This window comes from Callorhinchus milii, unplaced genomic scaffold (assembly GCF_018977255.1).
Source record: "Callorhinchus milii isolate IMCB2004 unplaced genomic scaffold, IMCB_Cmil_1.0 Scaffold10, whole genome shotgun sequence".
Taxonomy (NCBI): domain Eukaryota; kingdom Metazoa; phylum Chordata; class Chondrichthyes; order Chimaeriformes; family Callorhinchidae; genus Callorhinchus; species Callorhinchus milii.
In genome coordinates this window covers 12,838,145-12,862,228 of record NW_024704751.1, presented here as the reverse complement: position 1 = coordinate 12,862,228, position 24,084 = coordinate 12,838,145, and the positions used below count along the sequence as shown (strand labels likewise).

Here is a 24,084-nt window from a genome sequence, read left to right as displayed (position 1 = left end):
GCGAGCGAGGCGGTGGACGTGATGCAGGCCGGAGGGAGAGAGCAGGATGGTGGGCGGTGGTGGGGCTGGGGGGGGCGGGTTAGGAGGTCGCAGAGGTAGGGGGGGGGAGCAAGGCCATGGAGGGCTTTGAAGGTGAGGACCAGGATCAACAACCACAACAACTTGTATTTATATAGCGCCCTTTCACCCGGACGATGTCTCGGAGTGTTTCCCTCTCAATCGCCTTACAAGTGAGAGGATCTGGGATTGATTCTAGTCGGGGCAGGTCGGATCAGGGCAAAACCTTAGGCAAGTTCCCTTACTCCACACGCCGCTGTTTACCCGGCAGTAGGTAGGAACCCGGTTGCTAGTCGATTGGCGGATCCGTTTTCCGGGGGTAATAATCCCTCAAAAAAAATTATATTAATCCACGACTGTTTGTGAGACACTGCTTTGCGCAATTGGCAGTTTTGCTCGCAAAATATACAGCCGATTCATTTGATAGTATATCCTGTGAAGCGCTTTGAGACGTCTCGAAGACGTGCTAAGGTGCAAAATCAAATGCAAGGGTTATATTATATTATAGATTTCATTACAAACCGCCTACAAGCCCCACAATACCCCAGCTGTGTCCTTCAGGAAACCGTCAGCTGCAATGTGTGTGTGGCTTTGGTCAATGTTAAGTAACACTAAACCCTCAGTGTCTCGCTGCTGCTCAGAGCCTCACCTCCAAACCCGAAGTCTCCCCTGAACAAGTGCCACCACCTAAGGTAAAACTCTCACCATCTCGCGTTTGTGTTAGAAAGAGCAGTTGCGTTCACTTTAATCATATTCTTTATTATTATGATATTGAAATAAAACATACTTTTCCCCCAAAAAAATTCATTGGGTTTATAGTAATAATAATAATCCTTGCAATTGATAGAGCAGCTTACCACGTCTTCGAGATGTCTCAAAGCGCTTTGTAGAATATACTGTAAAGTAAAGTGTAGTGAATTTGTATTTTGTGGGCCAAACGGGCAGCTCATTTGCAGTTTGAAAAAGTTACATAACTTTCCTCACAATGTTATTTATTACCCACTGTTTAATTCCGTGACACATTTGGATGATAAAGTGTCTGAGAGTACTAGTTTCTGGTCGACGATCAGGGAGTCAGATTCACAGAGATTCTTGCAGTAAATAAAGTGTTTCATGTTTTGGGGGAAGAGATTGTTACCGCAGGACACTTGGCTTTGAGGGTCTGATATATATAATCTGGTGTCAGGCAAACAACTGCCTGACTTGGGTGCTTGGCTTTGGAAACACTGGCCTGAGCTGGAAAAGGGAAAGGAATGAACTCAGAAAACTCTGACACACGGTTAGAAAATGGTAACTTAAGGTTTTAGTTGAAGGTGGATCTGGCTTTCTGTGGGGAAAGTCTACTTCTTAACACAAGCACAAAGCTCTTGGATAACAGCCTGAACAGCTTTTACATTCCTTGTTTCTATTTCTGACCTGGGACAGATATGCATCTCAGCAGCTGAGAGCCTAAACCTGACTCCTGAACCCTCCCCCCCGCCGGGGAACCTCACACCATCCCATTTTCATTGCGCAGTTGTGTTTTTCTGCTCTGCCTCGACTAGCGAAGGACACAATCCACCAAAAAGTTTAGACTTACCAAATGGTCATGTCTTCTATTATTAAAATAATTGGCTGCCACGTTTCACCCACAAAACACACAGTCACTACACTTTACAGTGTATCCTGTGAAGCGTCTTTGAGACGTCTCAAAGACGTAATAAATAAAGACTGTATCAAATGCAAGGATTACTATTAGTTTTGCAGATGGACGTTGAACCTTATTAGCAAATTATTTAAATTTACAAAAATTTGAATAATAATTTTTTAAAAAGTCTGTCACGATCAAGACCCATATCAAGGCTAGATACTTTATGTCTCATATCTGGTTCCGCCAGTAAAACTGGGCCTTTGCTGGAAAATCTCTTTCTACTTTGTGCATTTAATATTTAATTTTTTTAAAAAAAGCTGGTGCTAAATCTGACGGTTTCCACAGTTGAGTAGGAAAACTCCTCGTTCGTTTTAGCCAATAATTGCAAATGACCAGGTCGATTACATATTATTATTAATACACGTTTTGTTACTGACAGACAGCAATTGTGGGTGTGAGAGCTGCCAATTGCTGAAAGCAATGTTTTATTAATATCTTTGCTCAGGATCTGCATTTGCTTTTAATACTGCTTCTCTTTCCGTCTAATCCGCTTCCAACATGTGAATATTTATAGGTTAGCGAGTAATGAAATCCTCCCTGCTATATTTTCAATAGCCTATTTTAATCTCGCAAATCACCAACCAAAGCAGAATATTCCAATTTGGGAGACACAGCCTTTTCCTATTGATCTAATCTAATGAGATCTGTAACTCCTGAGTGTCTGCTAACCCACATTGCATAGAAGCATAGAAGGAGGCCATTCGGCCCATCGTACCTGTGCTGGCTCTTTGAAAGAGCTACCAACTAATCCTACTGCTCCACTCTTACTTACCCTGTAGCCCTGCAAATTCTTCCTTTGTAAGTAGCTGTCTGATTCCCTAATTCTTCGAATTCTTGAACAGTCTCTCAAAAATACAGATTACAATGCAATTGGGTCCATAAAAGCGGGTGGCCAATGAACCCTAGTGCTTAAGAACATCTACTGGCAAGTGGAAGATAACTTCAGTGTGTGAGTCTTTCACCTGCTGGAAATCTATCTCAGTACCTTGCGGGAATTCCTGTGTAGTTAGGTTTAGTGTTAAACTGCTGAGATCCATCCAGCAGAGCAGCTATTTACCTCCCACTGACACCCATCGACTGTTCCAGGATTTAACCATCCATCCAGTGCTCTGTAGCACCTTTGAAGATTTGATAAGTTAAGATTATTTCACCCACAAAATATACAGCCAATTCACTTTACAGTATATTCTGTGAAGCGCTTTAAGACGTCTCAAAGACGTGATAAGGCGCTGTAAGAAATGCAAGGATTATTATTATTACAAAGATTGTAATGTGTCATTGATTTATTATTCTTATTTCTTGGAGCCATTCATGTTCCTGCTCACTATAATATTCTAAAACTATTGACTATAATTGTACTGGGGTTTTCCAAAACGTCTAAAAAAAACAGTCAGCCCTCATTGTCGTAAAAGCTAATATGTACAAAGCAGGTGTACATTGTTCTCCTATCAGAGAGAGAGGCGTACTTCATCTCAAAATAGAAATCTTTTAATAGCAGAAACAGCAGCTGAGGCTGAGCCATCAATACCTCGACCGTGACTGGGAAAAGACATCTTGCAATCGGGTTTCTTTTAATTATCAAAACAAAACTTTGCTAAGTTCAGGAGCAGATTTGTGGTGTTTTAAACGCGGGTCTTTGTACGGTTTCAACGGATATTTTAGATAAATAATGTGGTGAAATTAGAAGTTAATTAGAACATTAGGTATCTAATATAAGCAAGAAAATAGATTATAGAGGGGTATGAATTGAGAACAATCAAGGTTGTGGCTTACTTTATCGACTGCTAAATGTGTTATGGTGGAGCATGACTATTGAGACTCACAAAATTATGTTGTTTATCTTTAGATTAGCATTTGCTAACAGACCACATCAATGGCACCCAAGAAGAAAAGTTCAAGGAAAAACAAAAGCGATAAGAATGAATTAGCCAACATAAACATCGTTAACATTGATGAGAAAACCATTGACATCGATCACCTGAACCACCTTAACACTCTCTACGACAGTGGATCCAATGGCTTCCGATGCACTGCTACAGAGGTCTCCAACCCCAGCCATGGCTCCAACCTCCTGGAGGAGATCAACAAGATGCGACAGGAGAGATTCCTGTCGGATCTCAACCTGGTCACCAAAACCAAATCCTTTGAAGTGCACAAAGTAGTCATGGCTGCTTGTAGTGATTATTTCCGTAGTATGTTGAAGAAAGATCCATCCATCAAGTGTGTAGATGTCAATGACGTGTCTCCTTTAGGCTTGGCCACTGCTATCACCTACGCCTACAGAGGGACTCTCAGTCTGTCTCTTTATACCATTGGATGCACCATCGCTACCGCCACCCAATTCAAAATGCACACTCTGATCAACATGTGCTCCGACTTCCTCGTCCGAGAAATGAACGTGGAAAACTGCATGTACATCTCGAACATCGCCGGCACCTATGGGCTCAACCAAGTCAAAGAATCGGCCAGGAAATTCATCCGCGAGAACTTCTTGGAGTTTGCAGAAACCGACCAGTTCATGAAACTGACCCACAATCAGATGAACGACTTGTTGATGGACGATAGCTTGCAGCTGCCCTCTGAGCTCACCGCTTTCCAAATGGCCATGAAGTGGTTGGAGTTTGACACCAAGAGGGTAAAGCACGCGGCTGATCTGTTGAGCAACATCAGATTCGGTACGATTTCAGCCCATGATTTGGTCAGTTATGTCCAGCCTATCCCACGGATGATGCAAGATCCAGACTGCCATAGGCTTCTTGTTGATGCTATGAACTACCACCTTCTGCCTTACCATCAGAACTCAATGCAGTCGAGAAGAACGAAACTCAGGGGAGGACAAAAGGTCCTGGTAACAGTGGGCGGCCGGCCAGCCTTGACTGAAAAGGCTTTGAGCAGAGAGATCTTGTACCGAGACCCCGAGAATGGATGGAACAAGTTGGCAGAAATGCCAGCCAAGAGCTTCAACCAGTGTGTGGTGGTGATGGATGGGTTTCTGTACGTGGCTGGAGGAGAAGATCAAAATGATGCCCGAAACCAAGCCAAACATGCTGTCAGTAACTTAAGCAGGTGAGATATTTGCAGCATTTGTTTTGTGTACAGCTGTTGCAACACGGTAGAAATGCACTGAAAGTATTTTGTTGGTGGGGACTAACCGACATTTGGGAGGTTTCAATGAATTCCATCACCGAGAGAAGACAAGATGATTATAACAGTCCTTGCATTTGATATAATGCCTTTCACTGTAAAGTCTAGTGACTGTGTATTTTTTGTAGGCACTGCAAAGTGTGGAAATTACGACTTCCAGGAGTGTAGACACTTAAAACAACAACCGCAAATTGCCTTTATAAAGCGCCTTCACAAGGGGTAGTGTCTCGGAGTGATGGTAAACCTTGTTGACCAACACTAATCAAGCATTAATGTTAACGGGTGTTAAAGGAAAAGTGTGGTCGTTGTCCTTTTGGAAATCTAGTTTCAGGCACAATAAAGCCAAATAGGATCTGGGCCTCTTCATAAGGAGACAGTGGGGGCCACATGGGAATACATCTCATTAACAACTTTGACATGTTGAAGTCTGTATGTTAAACGGAACATAGAATCACAGAATTTTACAGCACATTCGGCCCATCGTGCCTGTGCGGACTCTTTGAAAGAGCTATCAACTAGTCCCACTCCCACGCTCTTACCCAATAGCTTTGCAATTTCTTCCTTTGTAAGTACCTACCTAGTTCCCTGTTGAAAGCTGCTATCAAATCTGCTTCCACCACCCTTTCAGGCAGTGCATTCCAGACCGTAACAACGCGCTGGATAAAAAAAAGTCCACTTTTAAAGTGGTGCTGTCACATGTGTGGATCATTACCAGGCTCCTCTCACCTGCAAGAGACACCAAAACAAAGTTTGTCCTCAATTAATTTTCACATCAGAAAAAGAACTGGATGAGAATCAGAGCGAGAGAGTCGAGGTTTGAGCAATGGCTCGTGATGTAGTATTAGACTGGAATTATATTAAAATCATTCTAAAACATAAAGAAAACAACATGGTTATCGACTGTGTCATTTTCAACATGTGCCGTGTGTGTGTTTCCTCAGATACGACCCTCGTTTCAACACCTGGTTCCACCTGGCCGGCCTGCTCCAGAAGCGAACACACTTCAGCATGTGCGTGTACAACGGGCTTCTCTTTGCCATCGGAGGCCGCAACGCGGAAGGTTCCCTGGCTTCCATGGAGTGCTACATTCCGTCCGTCAATCAATGGCAGACGAAAGCTTCCATGGACATCGCCCGGTGCTGTCATTCGGCTTCGGTGATCGACGGCAAGATCCTGGCGACGGGCGGTTACATCAACAATGGCTACTCTCGCACCGTGTGCAGCTACGACCCCGCAATAGACACGTGGAGGGAATGCGCCAACCTGAGCACACCCCGAGGGTGGCACTGTACAGTCACCCTGGAAGACCGTGCGTACGTGATGGGCGGGAGCCAGCTGGGCCCGCATGGCGAGAGGGTCGACGTGATACCGGTCGAAAGTTACAACCCTCACACGGGCCAGTGGAGCTACGTAGCTCCTCTGCCCATCGGGGTCAGCACGGCCGGGGTCACTACCCTCGGGGGGAGAGTCTATCTGGCCGGGGGCTGGAACGAGAGCGTGAAGAAGTACAAGAGTTGCATTCAGACCTACAACCCGGAGCTGAACGAATGGACGGACGAGGACGAGCTCCCAGAGGCCACCGTCGGCGTTTCCTGCTGCACCATCATGTTACCCAGCAACAAGCTTCGGGAATCCAGAGCCAGCTCCGTGGCATCGGCGCCCGTCAGCATCTAAACAGCGAAGCGTGAAGATAACAAGGCCTTTATATGGCCAGCGCTGAAGGGTAGTCCAGGAATCTGAAACAGCAGCACAGCTCTGCAATATAATAATAATAATAATAATTTGGTCACTCAATCCACGATTGTTTGTGGGACGCTGCTGTGTGCAATCGGCTGCCACGTTTCACCCACAAAATATACAGTCAATGCACTTTAGGGTATATTCCGTGAAGCGCTTTGAAACGTCTCGAAGACGTGATAAGGCCCTGTGACAAATGCAAGGATTATTATTATTATTATTATGTGTCAGTTCACCATCATCAATTCCCACCTGGTTCTAGGTTTACTTTATTTTGCAGCGTCCTGAATTTCAAAAATTGTCAAATCAGTCTTAACCCAGAAATTGTTTTTCTGTGGTTAATGAAATAACTTCTAAAAAACTGGTTTCAAAGTTCAGGCTGTGTTTAGGAATCTGCGAAGAAAGCAACTCTAGACATTTTAAAATGCTACATAAATCTAGACCCAGGTAGAATTTCTCCCCTATTAATTCCCCTGTTAAGCCAGCTTCATAGATTCATACAACTAAATACAGTTTCTCCCATTGGTGGTGTGAATTGGCTGCTTATAACACAGTGTGTGTGTATATTACAGTGTACACACACACACTCACAACAACAAATTACATTTTATAGCGCCTTTCACGTCGGGAGGACATCCCAAAGCGCTGGACAGTCAGGGATTCGATAATACTTCCTTGGCAATCCCGCCCCCCCCCCACCTTTAATTCGATGAAAATCAAACTATGGTTTGGAACATTAAATCAAGCCAATAAATACAAATTGAACATGTTTAAAATCTGTGATGTTTCCCCAATAAGATTACTGCAAACTAGTGACTCTGCTGTGCATGTATGAGGACAGGGAATGGCTGTTGATTGCCCTGTGATTAAATAGCTGCTGTCACTCACTATCAATGAATAAGTCACTTGGGTTCAATCTAAAACAATCCCAGGAATCGTACACAAGTTGAAGAGAAAAAAGCAAATGAACACCCTCGGTCGTGGAAAACAATTGACGAGAGGGAAAATAAAGTGAGTTATTTCTGATATATCTCACTGTAAAATGTGAAACTCAAATTGAAACCGAGCATTTAGCTTGCCTTGAGATTTATTTCATAAAATGATGCGAAATGTATTTTCCAAATCGAAGGAAAACACGTAGAAAGAAATTATCGTGGAAATGAATTCGACGACTTGTAACTGAATTGCTAATTCATTTTTTTATATGTAAAGGAGACCTGCCTGGAAAAGATCAGAAGTTTTACTAAATTGACAGTAAATTCGATGGAATCGGTTGAATAGCGAGATGTGAGAAAGGTTCTTTAAGGAGTTAAGATGAATGGTAACAGAGAAAAGGGAAGGAACGGAACAATGGAAAATAACTCCAGGAATTTTTGCAAAGATTTGTCTATAAGAGGGTGAAATGGAATAGGGCTACAGATCTACATCACTCCTGTATGTGCTTAGTGATTTATCCAACACCCACTTTGCCTAAAATTGGAAGAGGTGAGCGAGAGCGCTGATCTCCACACTCTTTATGTAACAGAGGCAAAGTTTCCTCGGCTAATGGCTAAATGTAATGACTGAAGTTTTATGGATAACAGAGAAAGTACAATGTAGAAGGACTGTTGGGTTTAACAAATTGCATTCGTCCATTGCGGAGATTTTGGCATTTTGTTGGAAAGGTCACTGACATGAAGTCCCAATTACTAATTATTTCAAAATAAAATGTATAAATAGTAAAACAAAAAGTCAGTATTTGTCTTGCATTGTGTCATCTCACAAGCAAATGCTTTTACACAAATGCTGTGACATTTAACACTGATCCTTTAACATAACAGCAATCACTTACCCCCGACGTTCGTCTTTGTTTGGTCAGCCGAGTGTTTAGCGCACGCGGGAGCCCATCACTGTGCTTAAACAGTTCCGTGTCTGCCACCTAGCCTGGCTCGGGCACGTTTCCTTACTCCACACGCCTCTGTTTACTTGGCAGCAAGTGGGAACTTGGTTGTTAGTCGATTTGGCGGATCGCTTTTCCAGGAGTAATAATCCCTTCCAAATTTTTTTTGGGGGGGTTCAGTCAATCCACGGCTGTTTGTGGGGACGCTGCTGTGGGCAATTGGCTGCCGCATTTCACCCACAAAATAGTCAATTCACTTTACAGTGTATTCTGTGAAGCGCTTTGAGACGTGATAAGCCGCTATTGTCAAATACAAGGATTATTACTATTACTATTCTAAGTGCCAACAACAGGTGAAAGCGACAAGTGATTATTCTGGGTGCTGCGGCCTCCTGTTGGCGCTGAAAGGCCATGACAGCCCTTCCCTTCCCTTCTGCGAAGGAATTTTGTTCTTCAGCCAAATCTCTTTCCGAGTCAAATAAACTGCTGACGGGAAGGGTGAAATACAGCAGGTTTGCCATTTTTATGTGTTCAATGCATCACTCTTTTTTTTAATGCCCCCGAAATTCTGGAAATCTCTCTCTCAATCCCTCCGCCTTGCTCCCCCTCCCTCCTCACTTTCAAATCCCACCCTCCCTTTTGATCTCACTTACGGTCACCTCCCCCCCCCCCCACTCCCTCATTGTCAGACTCCCAACACCGTCAAGTGCTTCAGGACGCTATCCTGCGTGAAGGGCGCTACATAAATACATGTTGTAGTTTAAATGAGTCACATTGCCTAATCACTGCAGGCCTTACAAGGAAACTTTCCACTAACCTGGGATGGTACGCGTCTTTTCCTGGAGGAAAACACCCGGCTCACCTAATTCTAGAAAGTATTGGGCACAGGAGCCAAGGGCTTGGAAGCCAGAACATGTGCGTTGGGACTATTGCTGGTTTAATCAGCTAAAACAAGAAAGCATGGTCTGACACGTTTCCCATTGCATGTCCAGTTAGGACCAACGTACCCTCAGGTCTTTGGCTTACAAATGGGTGGAAAGATTCCTTGGCCCTTCCCAAGTCAGTAGTCATCAACAATGTGGGTACCAGGCACTTCAGCTCACTGACCCTTCTTTCCTGGATGTACTGTTTGACCTTTCATCATCAGGGAAGGACCACTACAGCAGTTTGATGTTGCCAGTCATTTTGATGTTCTATGGATTCAAACCCTATGTGACATAGATACCGTACCCAGTCCTTCCCCTTCAATTCTACCCAATATATCATTGATGACTACAACAAATAACATGGCCAACGATAGCCAGCCTCATCTTAACTCATGTCCCCCCCAACATTATTGGGCACGCTTAAGACATGCTACCCCACCCCCTCCCCAACTATTAAAGCTGGTTCTGCCAGCCTGCACTTCTGGTCAATTCTGCACCCCCCCGGCACCCAACCAGCTATGTAAAATGCTTTTGAGACATCCTCCTGACACATATAGTACAACAATTGTACAATCAGTGGCAACTTTAAAAGTGTAAGATTTATATAAGCTTTTATGTTGTGGAACTGTCCCCTGAAAGGATTGGGAAATCTGAAACTAGACTGCCCTGACATGATGTAAAGCCGTTACAATGTACCTGTACAATTCACGTCTTTGCTCAATTAGGCCAAAAACTGGAAGCTTGTATACTCTGGATCTAATAGACAGTTCTTTATTCAATTGAAAAACAGGTCACAACAATCATTGCATTAATAAGGACAGAATCTTTAGAATTTAAGACTCTGCCGCTTTCCATTCTTTTCTTCTGAAATTCTTACGATGCATTAAACTGAATAGCCAGTCCTTCATTAATAAGCACACTTGGCTGGTAATGAACAAAGGGGTTTGTGCTGTCCATCTTGATGGGGAATGTTGACCTCCAGAGACCATCGGTGATGATATTCATTTCTTGCCAGCCTTAGTTTGTGCAGACTTGGTGGTCTTTCCACCAGTCGCTGCCTTCTTCTCAACACTCTTGACCACGCCGACAGCTACAGTCTGCCTCATGTCTCGGACAGCAAAGCGACCTGGAGAGCAAGAGCAGGCAGAGTCACTCCTCTGTGCCATTGTAAGTCAAAAAACATTCCCCCACTCCCACGGTGCCTGAGCCAAATGAATTCATCAGCAGCTGAGCTAATAAAGATAGTTGCTCAAATCTGAGCTCCCTTTGTTAATCCCTGACTAGCTCAGCAGGTAAGGGCACTGCAGTTAGGCTAAACATAATCAGTCACAATTTATATCAAGGAACCAATGAGTGGTTCCAATGAGTGTTGGACTGAGCCTCCAACACCACCATCACTCTGTATGGACTGAACATTAAGCCGTATCACATCCACGGCGATGTGGGTTCATGGCAGGTGTAAATGATACCCATTTCCTTTTACATCCAACGATAGTTTCAGACCAAAAAAGTAGCTGCACCGCAAAAAAAATTATATAGAGACCAAACAAATCGCTGAGCACTTACCCAGAGGTGGGTAGTCAGAGAAGCTCTCCACACACATGGCTTTGTTTGGGATAAGAACCACAATGGCGGCATCTCCGGATTTCAGAAACTTGGGAGACTCTTCCAGCTTCTTGCCGGAACGCCGATCGATCTTCTCCTTCAACTCATGGAACCTGCAGGCGATGTGAGCGGTGTGACAATCCAGCACGGGGGCATAGCCGGGACCTATCTGCCCTGGGTGGTTCAGGATGATCACCTGCAAACGACAATGTACAACCACTGGTTAATACACAGCAAGAAAGCAAACCCCGGCATTAACACTGGGAAACACAGGACAGCCATCGGCTTCAAGAGAAAATGTAAAAGCTTTTGGGTATAACAAGAGGTAGAATTCCCAAGGTAGAATCAGGAAGGAGACGAGAATCGTTGGGAAAGATTCAAGGCTTGAGAAAGCAAAACTGTTAGCAAGTTGAACAGAACGAACAAAGTACCAATTGGCGAGCCATTACTGGTAAGCCAAGCGATGAGGGGAAAGGTAAGAAAACCTGGGAACAGTAACAGCGGCCACAAGATGACGGAAACAAAAAAAAATACTTTCGGCGACAATGAAATGAGGAATGTTGACGCGAGTTTTAAGAAATCTCATTAACCATATATGCAACTGAAAGAAGACAGCATTAGACAGTACAGTTGACGTGAAAGGCGCTATACAAATGCAATTTGTTGCTGTAACCTGCCGGGCGGGGCTGTTAACATCGTGGAACCACACTGGGACAAGGCAACATTTTACCTTATGTATGGAGATGGAAAATAAGTCGAGACCTGACTAACCTTACCTGTGAAGTGAAGTTAGCAGCTTCCAATGGAGGATCGTTGTTTTTGTCTCCAGTCACGTACCCGCGACGGACCTCCTTCACTGAAACGTTCTTAACGTTGAAGCCTACGTTGTCGCCAGGGTTGGCCTCGGGCAGGGACTCATGGTGCATCTCCACAGACTTCACCTCAGTGGTGAGGTTGACAGGGGAGAAGGTGACCAGCATACCAGGCTTCAGCACACCTGTCTCAACACGGCCGACGGGTACTGTGCCAATACCTGCCAAACAAGAGGAAATACTCCATCAGATTACACACATTATACCACAGAAGTATATATTGTGAAATATATTTTGCCCACAAAATAGTCAACTCACTTTACATTATATTCTGTGAAGTGCTTTGAGACGTAATAAGGCACTATATCAATTGCAAGGATTAGAAGTACTTCAGCCCAAGTTTGAAATTCAACCCTTGTGCCTTTATCACATCAAAATGCTTCAAAGCACTTCACAGGGATTTAGTTTAAATATGGCAGGCAAACTGTGTGCAGCGTTACCACACAAACAGTTGTGGACTGTGCGAAACAACTAGTTTACCTGGAAGGATTGTTGGCCAGGATACTGAGAACAAGAGACTCTTGTAGTCTTTTCAAATAGTGCCGTGAAATCTTTTAACGTCCACTTGAAGAGGCACAATGGGACTAAAGGCCAATGCAATCCTAACCCAACACTAACCACGTTGGAGTGAGCTGAGCGTCAGCCTGATCTAGTATCTCAAAAGTGCTGATGCGATGGTTGAACTCACAACCGTCCGACTCAGGAATAAAACACCAGCAACCGAGACAAACGCACACCGACAGGCCACGTGAACGAGAGTACACTTTGGCGAGTACCTACCACCGATTTTGTAAACGTCCTGCAGAGGGAGGCGGAGAGGTTTGTCAGTCGGACGCTTTGGAGGAAGGATGGAATCCAGAGCTGTCAGCAGTGTCAGACCGGAGGCATTGCCTTCTTTCCTCTCAACGGTCCATCCTTTGAACCAGGGCATCTGTCAATCACATTCACATCCATAAATATAAAGCAAACAAAGCAGACCGTTTGCATGAAGAAAGCTTCATAAATCGGTGGCCGTGCCTTCAAGCCTCTACGCACCACGCTTTCAAATACCACCCAAAGACCTTCCTTTTTGACTGTGCTTACGGTCACCTCCCCTCTCCCCTTGGCTCGGTTTCAGACTCCGCTACTGTCAAGCGCTCCGGGAGGCTACCCAGCGTGAAGGGCGCTATATAAACGCAAGTTCTTGTTATTCCCCAGAACCCAGTACTTCTGTCCCTATCATTTTACAGTCCCAGCTCCTTCGCTATCCACCCAAAGAAAATCTAAACAATTTCCCGGACAGTTTCTACAAAAGTAAAAAAAGTCACATTTCACGACTTTGAAACCTCTACAAATCGTTACCTTCACGCTTTCTTCCAGCATGTTGTCGCCGTGCCAGCCCGAGATGGGCACGAATGCCACAGTTGCGGGGTTGTAACCAATCTTCTTGATGTAGGTGCTGACTTCCTTCATGATCTCTTCACAACGCTTCTGGCTGTAGGGTGGCTCGGTGGAATCCATCTTGTTGATGCCCACAATGAGCTGCTTCACACCCAGAGTGTAGGCCAGCAGAGCATGCTCACGGGTCTGCCCATTCTTGGAGATACCAGCTTCAAACTCACCCACGCCGGCAGCAACAATCAGCACAGCACAATCAGCCTGGGAACACACAACACCAACATCATGAGACCTCTCCCCAACACTTCACGATTGGGGAAACTGCACCGACGATACATTGCCATGTCTATTCCTTGCCTGGAATCATTTACCGATTACCCAAACCGATTGGGTCAAGTCCCCCATTGTGGCAATTCCCCCAAATTGACCCTTGTACATATACATATATATATACATATATATACACACACGGTGACCAAAAAAATCGTGATAACTACACTATTAGCTTAAAAAAATCATAATTTCTTTAAGACTTATGAGACATTGTAATGGTATCATGACTTTTTAAGTCACTGTGCGCGTGTTCGCATGAGTGTATTATGTATACTATATATAGTGGTATACACCCACTCACGGAGTCGTACTGTCAATCTATCGCACCCATTCTCTATCTTTAATTCTCAGTCTCGCTCTCTTCTATTTTTTTTCACCTCTTTACGATTCGCCTTCTCTAGCTTTACAACTGTACCCTGCAAACACATACAGGATAGCCCTGGCAACAGGCTTTTAACATAGTACTGGTGCTAGCTGCAGTGTTAGACTTGGCTATCGCTCCCTGGTGTAACAGGTGTGTTTAGCGAGATAGCCGAGACCCTGTATTTGACCAAAAACCACAACCGTTCAGTTCAGCGAATCTCCTGTACATTGGCAGAGACCCGATGACCCAAACATTGGACTTTTAGGCACAGGACGCAGGAAACTGCCGGAAACCAGCAATGTAACCATAAGATCTCACCCTCCCTTCTATATCGAGGTTCCAATCTACTTACATTTGTGCTACCTACCAGCAAAACATTCAGTTTCAACTCATTCGCGAAACTTCAAGCATGCCCGAAGCTTGCCAATTAAATAAATACATGGATCGGCTCTCACACACCCACACGCAAACGTGTGCGACTCAGCATGCGAGAGAGAATCCTGCAGCCCTGCATTCACTTCTACACTGGAGCCAATGCAGATAACCGCTGTACCATGCCTCCTACTGTACCTGCGACGTTCCAGTGATCATGTTCTTGATGAAGTCCCTGTGCCCTGGAGCGTCGATGATAGTGATGTAGTACTTTGAGGTCTCAAACTTCCACAGGGAGATGTCAATGGTGATACCACGCTCACGCTCTGCCTTTAGTTTGTCCAATACCCAGGCGTATTTGAAGGAGCCTTTGCCCATCTATTTTAAAGCATAAAACTCCTTTTGTTACTACAGAGAACATATATGACATTTAAATCCTAGTGGATTGTATTTTTTTAAAAACACACAGCAATCTCTCAATACTCCTACCCAAGACTGTAGAAAGGGAAATAAAGGGATTCGATAGGGAAGCTACAACCGCTGGTGTGTGAATGCAGAACAAGGGGACATTACATTATAATTAGAGATAGGCCATTCAGGAGCAAAATCAGGAAGCATTTTATCACCCAAAGGGATAGTGGAAATCTTAACTCTCTCCCCCCAAAAAGCTGTGGATGCTGGACCCATACAAATTTTCAAGACTGAGGTGGATAGATGTTTGTTAGGTCAGGGTATCGAGGGATATGGGGCAAGGGCGGGTAATTGGGAGTTGAGGTGCAGATTGGGAACGGGCACGAGGGGCTGAACGGCCTACTCCCGTTCCTATGCAATATTCAAAACTTTTGGGGCAAAGCGGAAAAAAACGCAACTCCCTCCCAAGCTTGTAGAAGGGGAAACGAACAGTCTTTGGGTTCACACGAGGAAGGTCGGTCTCATATACTCACTTATAATATAGTGTATAGTATATAAATAATTAATAATTACCCACCTCCTGAGCCTCCTTCTCGAATTTCTCGATGGTCCTCTTGTCAATCCCACCACATTTGTAGATGAGATGGCCGGTGGTGGTTGACTTGCCAGAGTCAACATGGCCAATGACCACAATGTTGATGTGTACTTTTTCCTTGCCCATTGTTAATGGTGGTGAGAATCCTGTCCAATTATAATGAAAAAAAGGATTAACAAAAAAATTCACAATCCCAAACATTCAGCAGTTTTAAAAAAAACGGCTATTCAACTGCAGACAATACAGAAACACGGCTTTAATGCCATTCAGCCCCCCCCCCCCCCAATCCCCACTGGAATCAGAACTCAAAATCATTCACACAATGGAAAGTGCATGGTATGTCCTCAGGCCTATATACGTATTTAAAAAAAAACTCTGCACGAATACGATAGTAATAATCATTGTTGCATTTGATATAGAGCCTTATCACGTCGTTGAGACGCCTCAAAGCGCTTCACAGAAAGACCGACTGATCTAAAGCTAATTCGGAACAAACGAAAATGCAAATAAGGAAAAACTAACAAGGGGTTAACGCGAGTTAGATCACATCCTGCTGATGAGTCAGGAGGGACGTGGCAAACACGAGGCAAAGTCACCGGAATCCAGCCCAACACCAGAGGGCTCACTCTGCACTCGCACGCAGGCGAGTCAAGGCATAGACCGCCCCGATCACGATGGAACGCGCCCAGACGCACTTGGCTCTCTCTCTGCCAGATTCCATAATGACAATTCTTGCGTTTGCTATAAAGCCTCATCAGCTCTTCGAGACGCCTCGAAGCGCTTCACAGAATAATATACTGTCAAAGTGAACCGGCTCTCTGTTCTGTGGGCGAAATATCTGTGGGCACAGAACCTCTCCTCTCTTCACCGAGAGAAAGTCTTAAAATGTACGTACGGGCACAAGGTGGCAACGAATGAGCCTTTTATCTCTCTCTCTCTCTCTCGTGTGTACATGTACAAAAAAAATATATATAATTACAAACGGTCGGCAGAGGATAAAGGGAATAATCACACATGCATAAAACATGTCGGGAGTGGCTGCCTGTGGAGGAAGGGCGGGTGGGGCGGTGGGGGAGGAAACGCAAAATCTCTCTCTTAAAATTATAAACCCATTTGAAGATCCAGTTAAAAACGCATCCCCCCCACCCCCACCCCCCCACCTAGGAACACATTTAATGTACTGAAACTGAAATCCGGGGGAGGGGGATAGAGAGAGGGAGAAAATGGGAGGGGGTGGGGGAAGGGGGGGTTACATTATAAGTCATTGGAATGAAGAGCCAGTTAAAAAAAAGCTTTTAAATTATTCCACCACCCCCCCCCCCCCCCAGAGGAATATTTAACGTATGGAAGCTGAAGTGTGTGTGTGGGGGAGGGGGGTAAAATAGGGGGGGGTGGGAAAGGGGGGGCAATTGAAACTAGGTGTGAGCTAAAGCGGTATTGCATCAGACATCAGCCATCGGGGCCTGGGAACAATGGGGAGGGGAGGGGGGAAGGAGGGGGGGGGGGGGGGAGACAGGCCCAGGCCAGGCCGCCCCGAGCTTCAGGCCAACCCCCGCCCCCCCCCCACCCCACCCCTCCCACAGAAAGGAGCCGCCAAAGAAAAAAAAATGCCCTCTCCCCCCCCCCCCCACTCACCCCCACCCCATAAAGGGCCGCAAAAAAAAATGGAACGCCTCCCGAGTCCCGGTGCAGTCGGGGGATGGGGTGTGGATCGTGTGCGTGTGTCTGTCTTCTCTCTCTCTTTCTTTCTTTCTTTCTCTTTATCTCTCTCTCTCGCACATTCTTCCTCTCTCTCACCCCATCCCCCCCCCCCCTCCCCCCACACAAAAAAAAAGAGAGGAGGGGCCGCTCGAGGCCTCCCGCCCGGGGCCTCCGCACTCAACCCCCCACATATTTTATATATTATACATATATAAAAATATACAAATACAAAATATATATATATATATATACACATAAATCAATGTGATGCTTCAATACAAATACGACGACGACGGGAAAAAAAGGCCCTTAAATCCCCGATCCCTCTCTCACTCTCTCCTCTCTTTTCTTTTCGAGATTTTATCGAATATTTCTCTCCCCCCAAAAAAAATAATAATCCACACATTCGGCGCGTCCGGGAAGCGGCCGCGTCCGAACCGCACGAGTCGGGCGTCCGTCGGCGCGGATGGCCCTCGCGGAGCCGCGATGGATCCGGATTGTGAAGGCCTCCCCTCGGCCTCCCCTCACCCTCGGCCTCCCCTCCCCCCCTCTCTCTCCCTCACACACTCACTCACACACACACAGAGCGCGGACGACAATCACCATCTTGGATTTCACAGAAGGAGCGCGAGACTGAGAGAGACCGCAGAGGGTGTGTGAGTGTGTGTGTGTGTGTGAGAGAGAGAAAAATATCCTTCCGACGCGCCAACACTTATCCTCCGGTACAACAGCAGCGACACGACAAGTAACACCCCCCACAACAACAACAACAACAACAACCCCCCCCCCCCCCCCCGACCCCCGAGGCTCATTGAATCCCAGTCCCGAAAACGGGAGAGTGGTATTTTTTTTTGTGTGTGTGTGTGTGTCGTGTTGTGTGAGGGGAGAGGGTGTGTGGGGGGTGTGTGTGTGTGTGTGTGAGGGGGGTGGGGGTGGGGGGGGGGGGTCTCGGGGCCGGTGATGGCGGCGCTCCGGCGGCCGCGGCCGTGACTGACTTACCGACTCTCGCGATCCAGAGACTGAAAAGACCGAGGCGCCGGCGTCACCTCTACTTATAGACAGCGGGCGGGAGGGAAGGGGGCGGGGCCTAGTGACGCCGTCACCACATTCCTCCCTCCCCACTCCCTCTCCCCCCCCCCCCACTCACTTACTCATTCCCCCCTCCTCCACTCACCCCCCCCCCATTCACTCCCTCCCCATTCACTCCCTCCCTTCCCCCTCCACTCACTCCCCTCCCCATTCACTCCCTCCCTTCCCCCTCCACTCACTCCCTCCCCATTCACTCCCTCCCTTCCCCCTCCACTCACTCCCTCCCTCCCCATTCACTCCCTCCCTTCCCCCACTCACTCACTCCCTTCCCCCTCCACTCACTCCCTCCCCACTCACTCACTCCCTCCCCACTCACTCACTCCCCCCCCCACTCCCTCCCTTCCTCCCTCCCCGCTCACTCATTTCCCCCTCTCCTCCCTCCCTCCCACCCTCTGCTGTAGCCTGAGCTCAACCCCCCCCCCCCCACCCACCCAAAAAAAAAACCCCATCCACGTCCTTTGTCAATTTGGAAGGGACCTAAGAATTTTTTTTTGTTGATAAAAGGGCGAAAGAAAGCAAAGCCAAAGTGAGGTCCGTCCGTCTGGTTCGCTTTTCCTTTTCTTGCCCCCAAACACCCCCCCCCCCCCTCCACCGGGATATCCAGGCGGTGGCCACAACATGTGTGTGTGTGTATGTGTCCTCACACACTGCACAAGTCTGCTCCTGTCCCCCCTCCTCCCACACACACACACACACACCTCTTTCTCACGGTTTCAGGGAAGGGTGTGTGTGGGGTGGGGTGGGAAAGGGGGGGGAAAACCCACCCACAAATGCATCTCGGACGGTAATCCTGTCCTTCTCTTTAAATAAAATAATACAAGCTTTGCATCCAGACACCCAGACATGCAGATCAGCCTCGAGAAATCATTCCTGTTTTGCAGACCGTCGCCACACACACACACACACACAGAAGAAGAAGAAAAAAAAACAGCCGCAGTGAACTCCTCTGGAACTCCCAAAGCAGAATGGAAGTTAACCGCCCATCTCCACCCTGACACAGCGATATTTTTGACTATGTCACACCAGCAGGAAAGAGCAAAGGAGAGTAAATGACACCAGGGTGGAACTAACCCAACCTCCCTTCTATGCTGATGATCATAATAATAATAATCCTGTGGTCTTGGGTGTGATTGAGTGCAACCTGATGGCACAGTACTGATTGGGTGTTCTGTCAATATAATCGTAATAATCCTTGCATTTCCTACGGCGCCTTGATCACACCTTCGAAACGTCTCGAAAGCGCTTCACGGAACGCACTGCAAAGTAAATTGACTGCGCGCGAGATGATGCTTGTGCTGCGGCTCAAAAGATTTACAAGGGAACGCACAGCACACAAGATGTACACTCGTCCCAACAGACCAGTCCGTGCTGGTGTTTATACTCCACAGGAGTCTACACCCATTTCTCCCTCCCTCCCTCCCACACCTATATTCCCTTCTGAGACATAATCGTCAGCCAGTACACACAGGCGTTAGTTAGGGAGGACAGTGTTGTTGGTTAGGGAATGGGGAAAAGGGGGGGGGGGAAAAATTCACCAGGATTCCTTCTCAACTTGACCCGACTGCTGGAAAGCCCACATGTTGGGTTAGGGTTAGCAGTACTATCTGAAACAAAAAGGAAGCTTCTCTTTGTGTCTTAGCCAACAATCACCCAAATAAAATTGGTCACTCGCTTCACGGATGCTTGCAGTTACACCGCTGTGTGCAACTGGGCCAGCAAAATACACAGTCACTACACTTTACAGCGTATCCTTTGAGACACTCTTCAGATGGGAAGGTAGCTACAATATATCAAAGGCAAAAATATATCACATCCTGTCACTGAAGCAGTGAGTTTCTGAGTTGGTAAATTGCATTCTCACTCTATAGTAAACATTGAATGTTACAGTATTTTTTTTGTGAAAATGTTTATTTGGAGAATATTATATTTTGGCAGAATGTTAGAGTAACACAAGCAGAAAATTTGGCATTGTAAGTCTAGAAAGTGAAAGGGAGACGGGCAGAGCCAAGCGTCACTATCCTTAGCTGACAACATGTGAATTTTCTATCAGAGATCATTGGACAGCAATCAAAACGTAAACATCAGACTATTTGTCTTCCCCCTTTTCCACAAGATACTAATGTTCCCAAATTGTCACGTTACATAATACATAATAGACTCTCAAGAAAAAAAAGCAATAACAATTTGGTCACTCAATCCACGACTGTTTATGAGACACTGCTGTGCGCAATCGGCTGCCGCGTTTCGCCCACAAATATAGTCAATTCACTTTACAGTATAACTGTGAAGCGCTTTGAGACGTCTAGAAGACGTGCAAAGCGCAATATCAAATGCAAGCATTATTATTGTTGCATAAGATTAGTTTTAGTTCACTAAGTAAACATGGCAGTGCACCTTAGCACTAATTATTATGTTGATATGGGGGTGCTGGGGGGGGGCAGGCATTTATGTTACTTTGACTAAGTTTCCCAGTATCTGCTAGAATTCAGAATTTCACCACATGCAAATGAAGCCACATCCTGCCACTGAAGCAGTGAGTTTCTGAATTGCTAAATTGCATTCTCATTATACCCAGTAGTAAACATAGAATGCTACAGCAAATCTACAGTGGTATATTTTTTTTTAAACCACACAAAATTTCCAATCCTAACAAATTACACAAATAATCATTATGAGAATTTAGACTACCCAAAAAACTAGTGCTGGGCACATCAAGGTCTGCACCGTATATTTCTTTAGTTTTCATTGTAGCTAAAATCTAGATCTACAGCAATGACGTTCCTTTTACACCATTCTTACCTTCTCTCTTGCCCTCCTCTCCTGAAGGCTTCGATACTTAAAGGGATGTGGTTCCACTGATGGTTGCAGCTGTAGTCTGCCTATTTGGCTATTGTGTGGACCCAAAAGTTAATGTTGACAACTTTTCAACCATTGAAGACTTCACAGCTAAGATTGTTCTTGTAGTCATCTAATACCCAGACACTCACCTTCCTTTAAGAATGATTGGGAAGATTAGGAACCCTTGATATCTCCTCTCTCCCTAACCTACCCCACCGACCGATACAAAGGACAATTGAACCAACCCAATTTCCACCCAAGCTGAGATCTACCAATGTAGGGTAGGGACTGGGATGAAACATGTCACCTTCTGGTTTCTATCAATTAAACTGATTTTACTCAAATGTCTAGCCAGTGAGGGAGCAGTTCCTCTTTTTAAAAAAAAAGTTTTTAAAGCTGTTCCCTCAAGAAGGTTGCTTGGTAAATGGATTCAACAACTTGCATTTATATAGCACTAGATTCTAGATTGATATAGACTCTAGCTCATATAATTTACACGTCAGTCCTGATCAGGAAGTATTAAGATGCGGAAACTGGGAATCGAGCCAGTTGCTCGAAGTTAGTGCAAAAAAAAAACCACCCTGAGGTATGAGACATGATCAACAACTGAATCCCTTTGAGTAAATAATACTGCAGCCTATCAACACGTGCTGCTCTTCCAGCCGTTGCTGGATCGAGTTAGCAATTTCACAGAATCTCTTCTGGCACTCTGATCACTGGGAAATTAAAATAACTCATCAAGTGACCTGTTAACAGCTTAGCTGGCAGAGGCAGCGTGAGCCACTGTATCTGCCTCTTCCTCTCCATTATCCACGTTCAGGCTTACCTACCAAACATTAGCTTCAGGTTATTTCATAATAATAATCCTTGCTTTTGATATAGTACCTTATCACTGCTTCGAGATGTCTTAAAGCGCTTCATAGGATATACTGTAAAGTGAATTGACTGTTGATTTTGTGGGCGAAACGATGGGGAGCTCAAGGATGCAGACACTTGAATCCCTTGCCACACACTACTGTATACCTAAAGCCAATAAACCGTGTGCTTTTTTTTAAGTATAAAAAAAGTGCATCTAACTATATGATTCAGGAAAACCGGTCTGTAAGAGAAATATATATATTTTTTTAAAAATCAACATTCATTACTGAGTAAATGACACAACGACAATATGAAGGTTAAGTTGCATTTGAAGTGAGGTCCATTTTATAAGATTTTACAACAATCTCATATATTTGCACCCATCTTATCCTGTATTTATATTGCAGAACAGCAATTCCCGTTATTATAGAAACTGCCAGTTCTCTATATGCACAAGCTAAAAACTTGCAAGTGTAACGCAAATTGGTTGCGATAGAATGGGTAAGCTCTCGAATCAGCCTGTTTCAGCCTGTTGCTGCTCGGGTCCAATCTCATTTACATTGACAGCAGATCCCAAAGCACCAATGGCCAAGCAGAAACTGCGCATGTGCAAACTCAGGCAAAGACAATGGTCTCACTGTAAGTGATTTGCTTTTCTAAACAGCAAACCTATTCAGTCGGAGATTTCGCCTCTAATTCCTGAAGGTTATTTTCTCTAAGTAAGAGAGGAGATCAAAGGGACCAGAAAAATTCAGGACAGTCGAACAGCTTGTGATTACTGACGGTGCCATTTTCATTGTTGCATTTGTTTCCAAATCTATTTATTCTTTCTCTCCCAGATCAGGTGGAGATGTTGCCAGTTAAAGAGGCATGTTTATCACGTCACCTGATCCCAAAAGCTTTTTTTTAAAAAAACATTTAACCAATTAATATTAAATGCCTATACTTTCAACAAGTATTTTCTCCAAAGGTATTTATTGTAGTATTGCTCATGTTGCTGTGCGAAACAAGTCGCCACATAAACCCACACTGTTTATCTAAAAACATGTTACCCAGTATAATAATGTACAAAACTTAGCAAATAAAAGGTAATACATCCTTCACAAAACATGTCCCTCATTATCCTGACTTTTTCATTATAATCATATCCACTCAAATTCAGCACGACAAAACTATAGCCCTGCTATAGGTTTATTTAAACAATATTAAGAATTGAATTAGCATAAGTAGCAGATTAGAATCCCCATTTCACCCTCCAATAAGTTTCCTTTTGCAGGTCAACACATAATTTATAAAACCTTCTATATAAAATTAAAATCCCAATGTTATTCATTTTAAGTCACATCATGTTTTTGCCCAATTTCTCGCCCATCCTCTACTGAAGATGCCACTTCTTGCTAGGTACAGATCCATGATTATCCACTGGTCATTCTTCACACATGAACACAAACATTTACAGATTCTACAGCAAGGAAACAGGCCATTCGGCCCAACCAGTCCGTGCCAGTGTTTATATTCCACGAGTTTCCACCAATCCCTTATTTGTCTTGGGATGTCCTTCCGACATGAAGGCCGCTATACAAATGTAATTTGCTGTTGTTACTCCCTCCTGTACCCTTCTCCCCCATATGTTCCAAGCAGCGAGTTCCACAATCTCACTACTCTACACTGGAATGCATTGCCTGAAAGGGTGGTGGAAGCCTCTTCGATAACAACTTTTAAGAGAGCAGATAATTATTTGGGGAGAACAAGTATGCAGGGCTATGGGAGAGAGCCGGGGGAGCGGGATTGAATTGGATAGCTCTTTTCAAAGAGCTGGCACTGACACGATGGGCCGAATAGCCTCCTTCTGTGCTGTATAATTCTATGATACACTGCAGTGATGCAGTTCCATTCCTTCTAAATTCTCTTGTAGATCCCCAAGTCATTAGTTTATACTTGTGTCAAAATGTCGCATTACATCGTGGGACAAACATGAACTCAAACATGAAACATAAACACAGAAGAAACTGCGTGGCTCAGTGCCATAACATGCAGTGCCTCTGACTGTGCTTTGAGTAACCATTCTCGTTTTCCCACCCAGCATTTGGACTCCCAGTCAGTCAGTTGTGTGAAGCTCCTAGTGTGAAAGGCTCTATCGACATCCATGTAAATTGTGGTTGTTTTACTCCCTGAACAACTGGAGAACCCAATTCATTCAGATTATGCTTTAAGTATTAGAAGTATCAGTATCATA

General features: G+C 45.0%; 3 protein-coding genes across 7 annotated transcripts in view; 1 reads left to right on the top strand and 2 right to left on the bottom strand.

The window, feature by feature from the left end:
* The first annotated feature begins 652 nt into the window (after positions 1 to 652).
* On the top strand, positions 653 to 8,358 carry LOC103188692 (kelch-like protein 31). Its single transcript, XM_007908756.2, has 3 exons — positions 653 to 749; positions 3,594 to 4,813; positions 5,833 to 8,358. Exons 2-3 carry the CDS (start codon positions 3,621 to 3,623, stop codon positions 6,563 to 6,565), a joined length of 1,926 nt encoding a protein of 641 aa, XP_007906947.1. The 5' UTR covers positions 653 to 749; positions 3,594 to 3,620; the 3' UTR covers positions 6,566 to 8,358.
* A 1,827-nt stretch (positions 8,359 to 10,185) lies between these two features.
* Positions 10,186 to 18,091, bottom strand: LOC103188690 (elongation factor 1-alpha, somatic form-like; the record flags this gene model as incomplete). Its single annotated transcript, NM_001292883.1, is given in 8 exon segments — positions 10,186 to 10,559; positions 11,000 to 11,234; positions 11,815 to 12,071; positions 12,691 to 12,841; positions 13,252 to 13,548; positions 14,555 to 14,734; positions 15,345 to 15,508; positions 18,063 to 18,091. Coding segments are annotated over 7 exon segments (1,389 nt in total). The 3' UTR covers positions 10,186 to 10,434.
* The window catches only part of si:ch1073-513e17.1 (sialin), a 22,793-nt gene continuing 14,126 nt past the window's right edge, over positions 15,418 to 24,084 (bottom strand). For all 5 annotated transcript variants that reach the window (XM_042338907.1, XM_042338908.1, XM_007908755.2 and 2 more), the window contains one exon: positions 15,418 to 15,508. The gene's annotated coding sequence lies outside the window, so the exon portion shown is untranslated. The remainder of the gene's footprint in view (positions 15,509 to 24,084) is intronic.

Bases quoted from the DNA above. Each gene is read 5' to 3' on its own strand.
- LOC103188692 (XM_007908756.2), top strand. From the start codon at position 3,621: ATGGCACCCAAGAAGAAAAGTTCAAGGAAAAACAAAAGCGATAAGAAT. The intron at 4,814-5,832 runs GTGAGATATTTG...GTGTTTCCTCAG, and splicing joins GCTGTCAGTAACTTAAGCAG to ATACGACCCTCGTTTCAACA.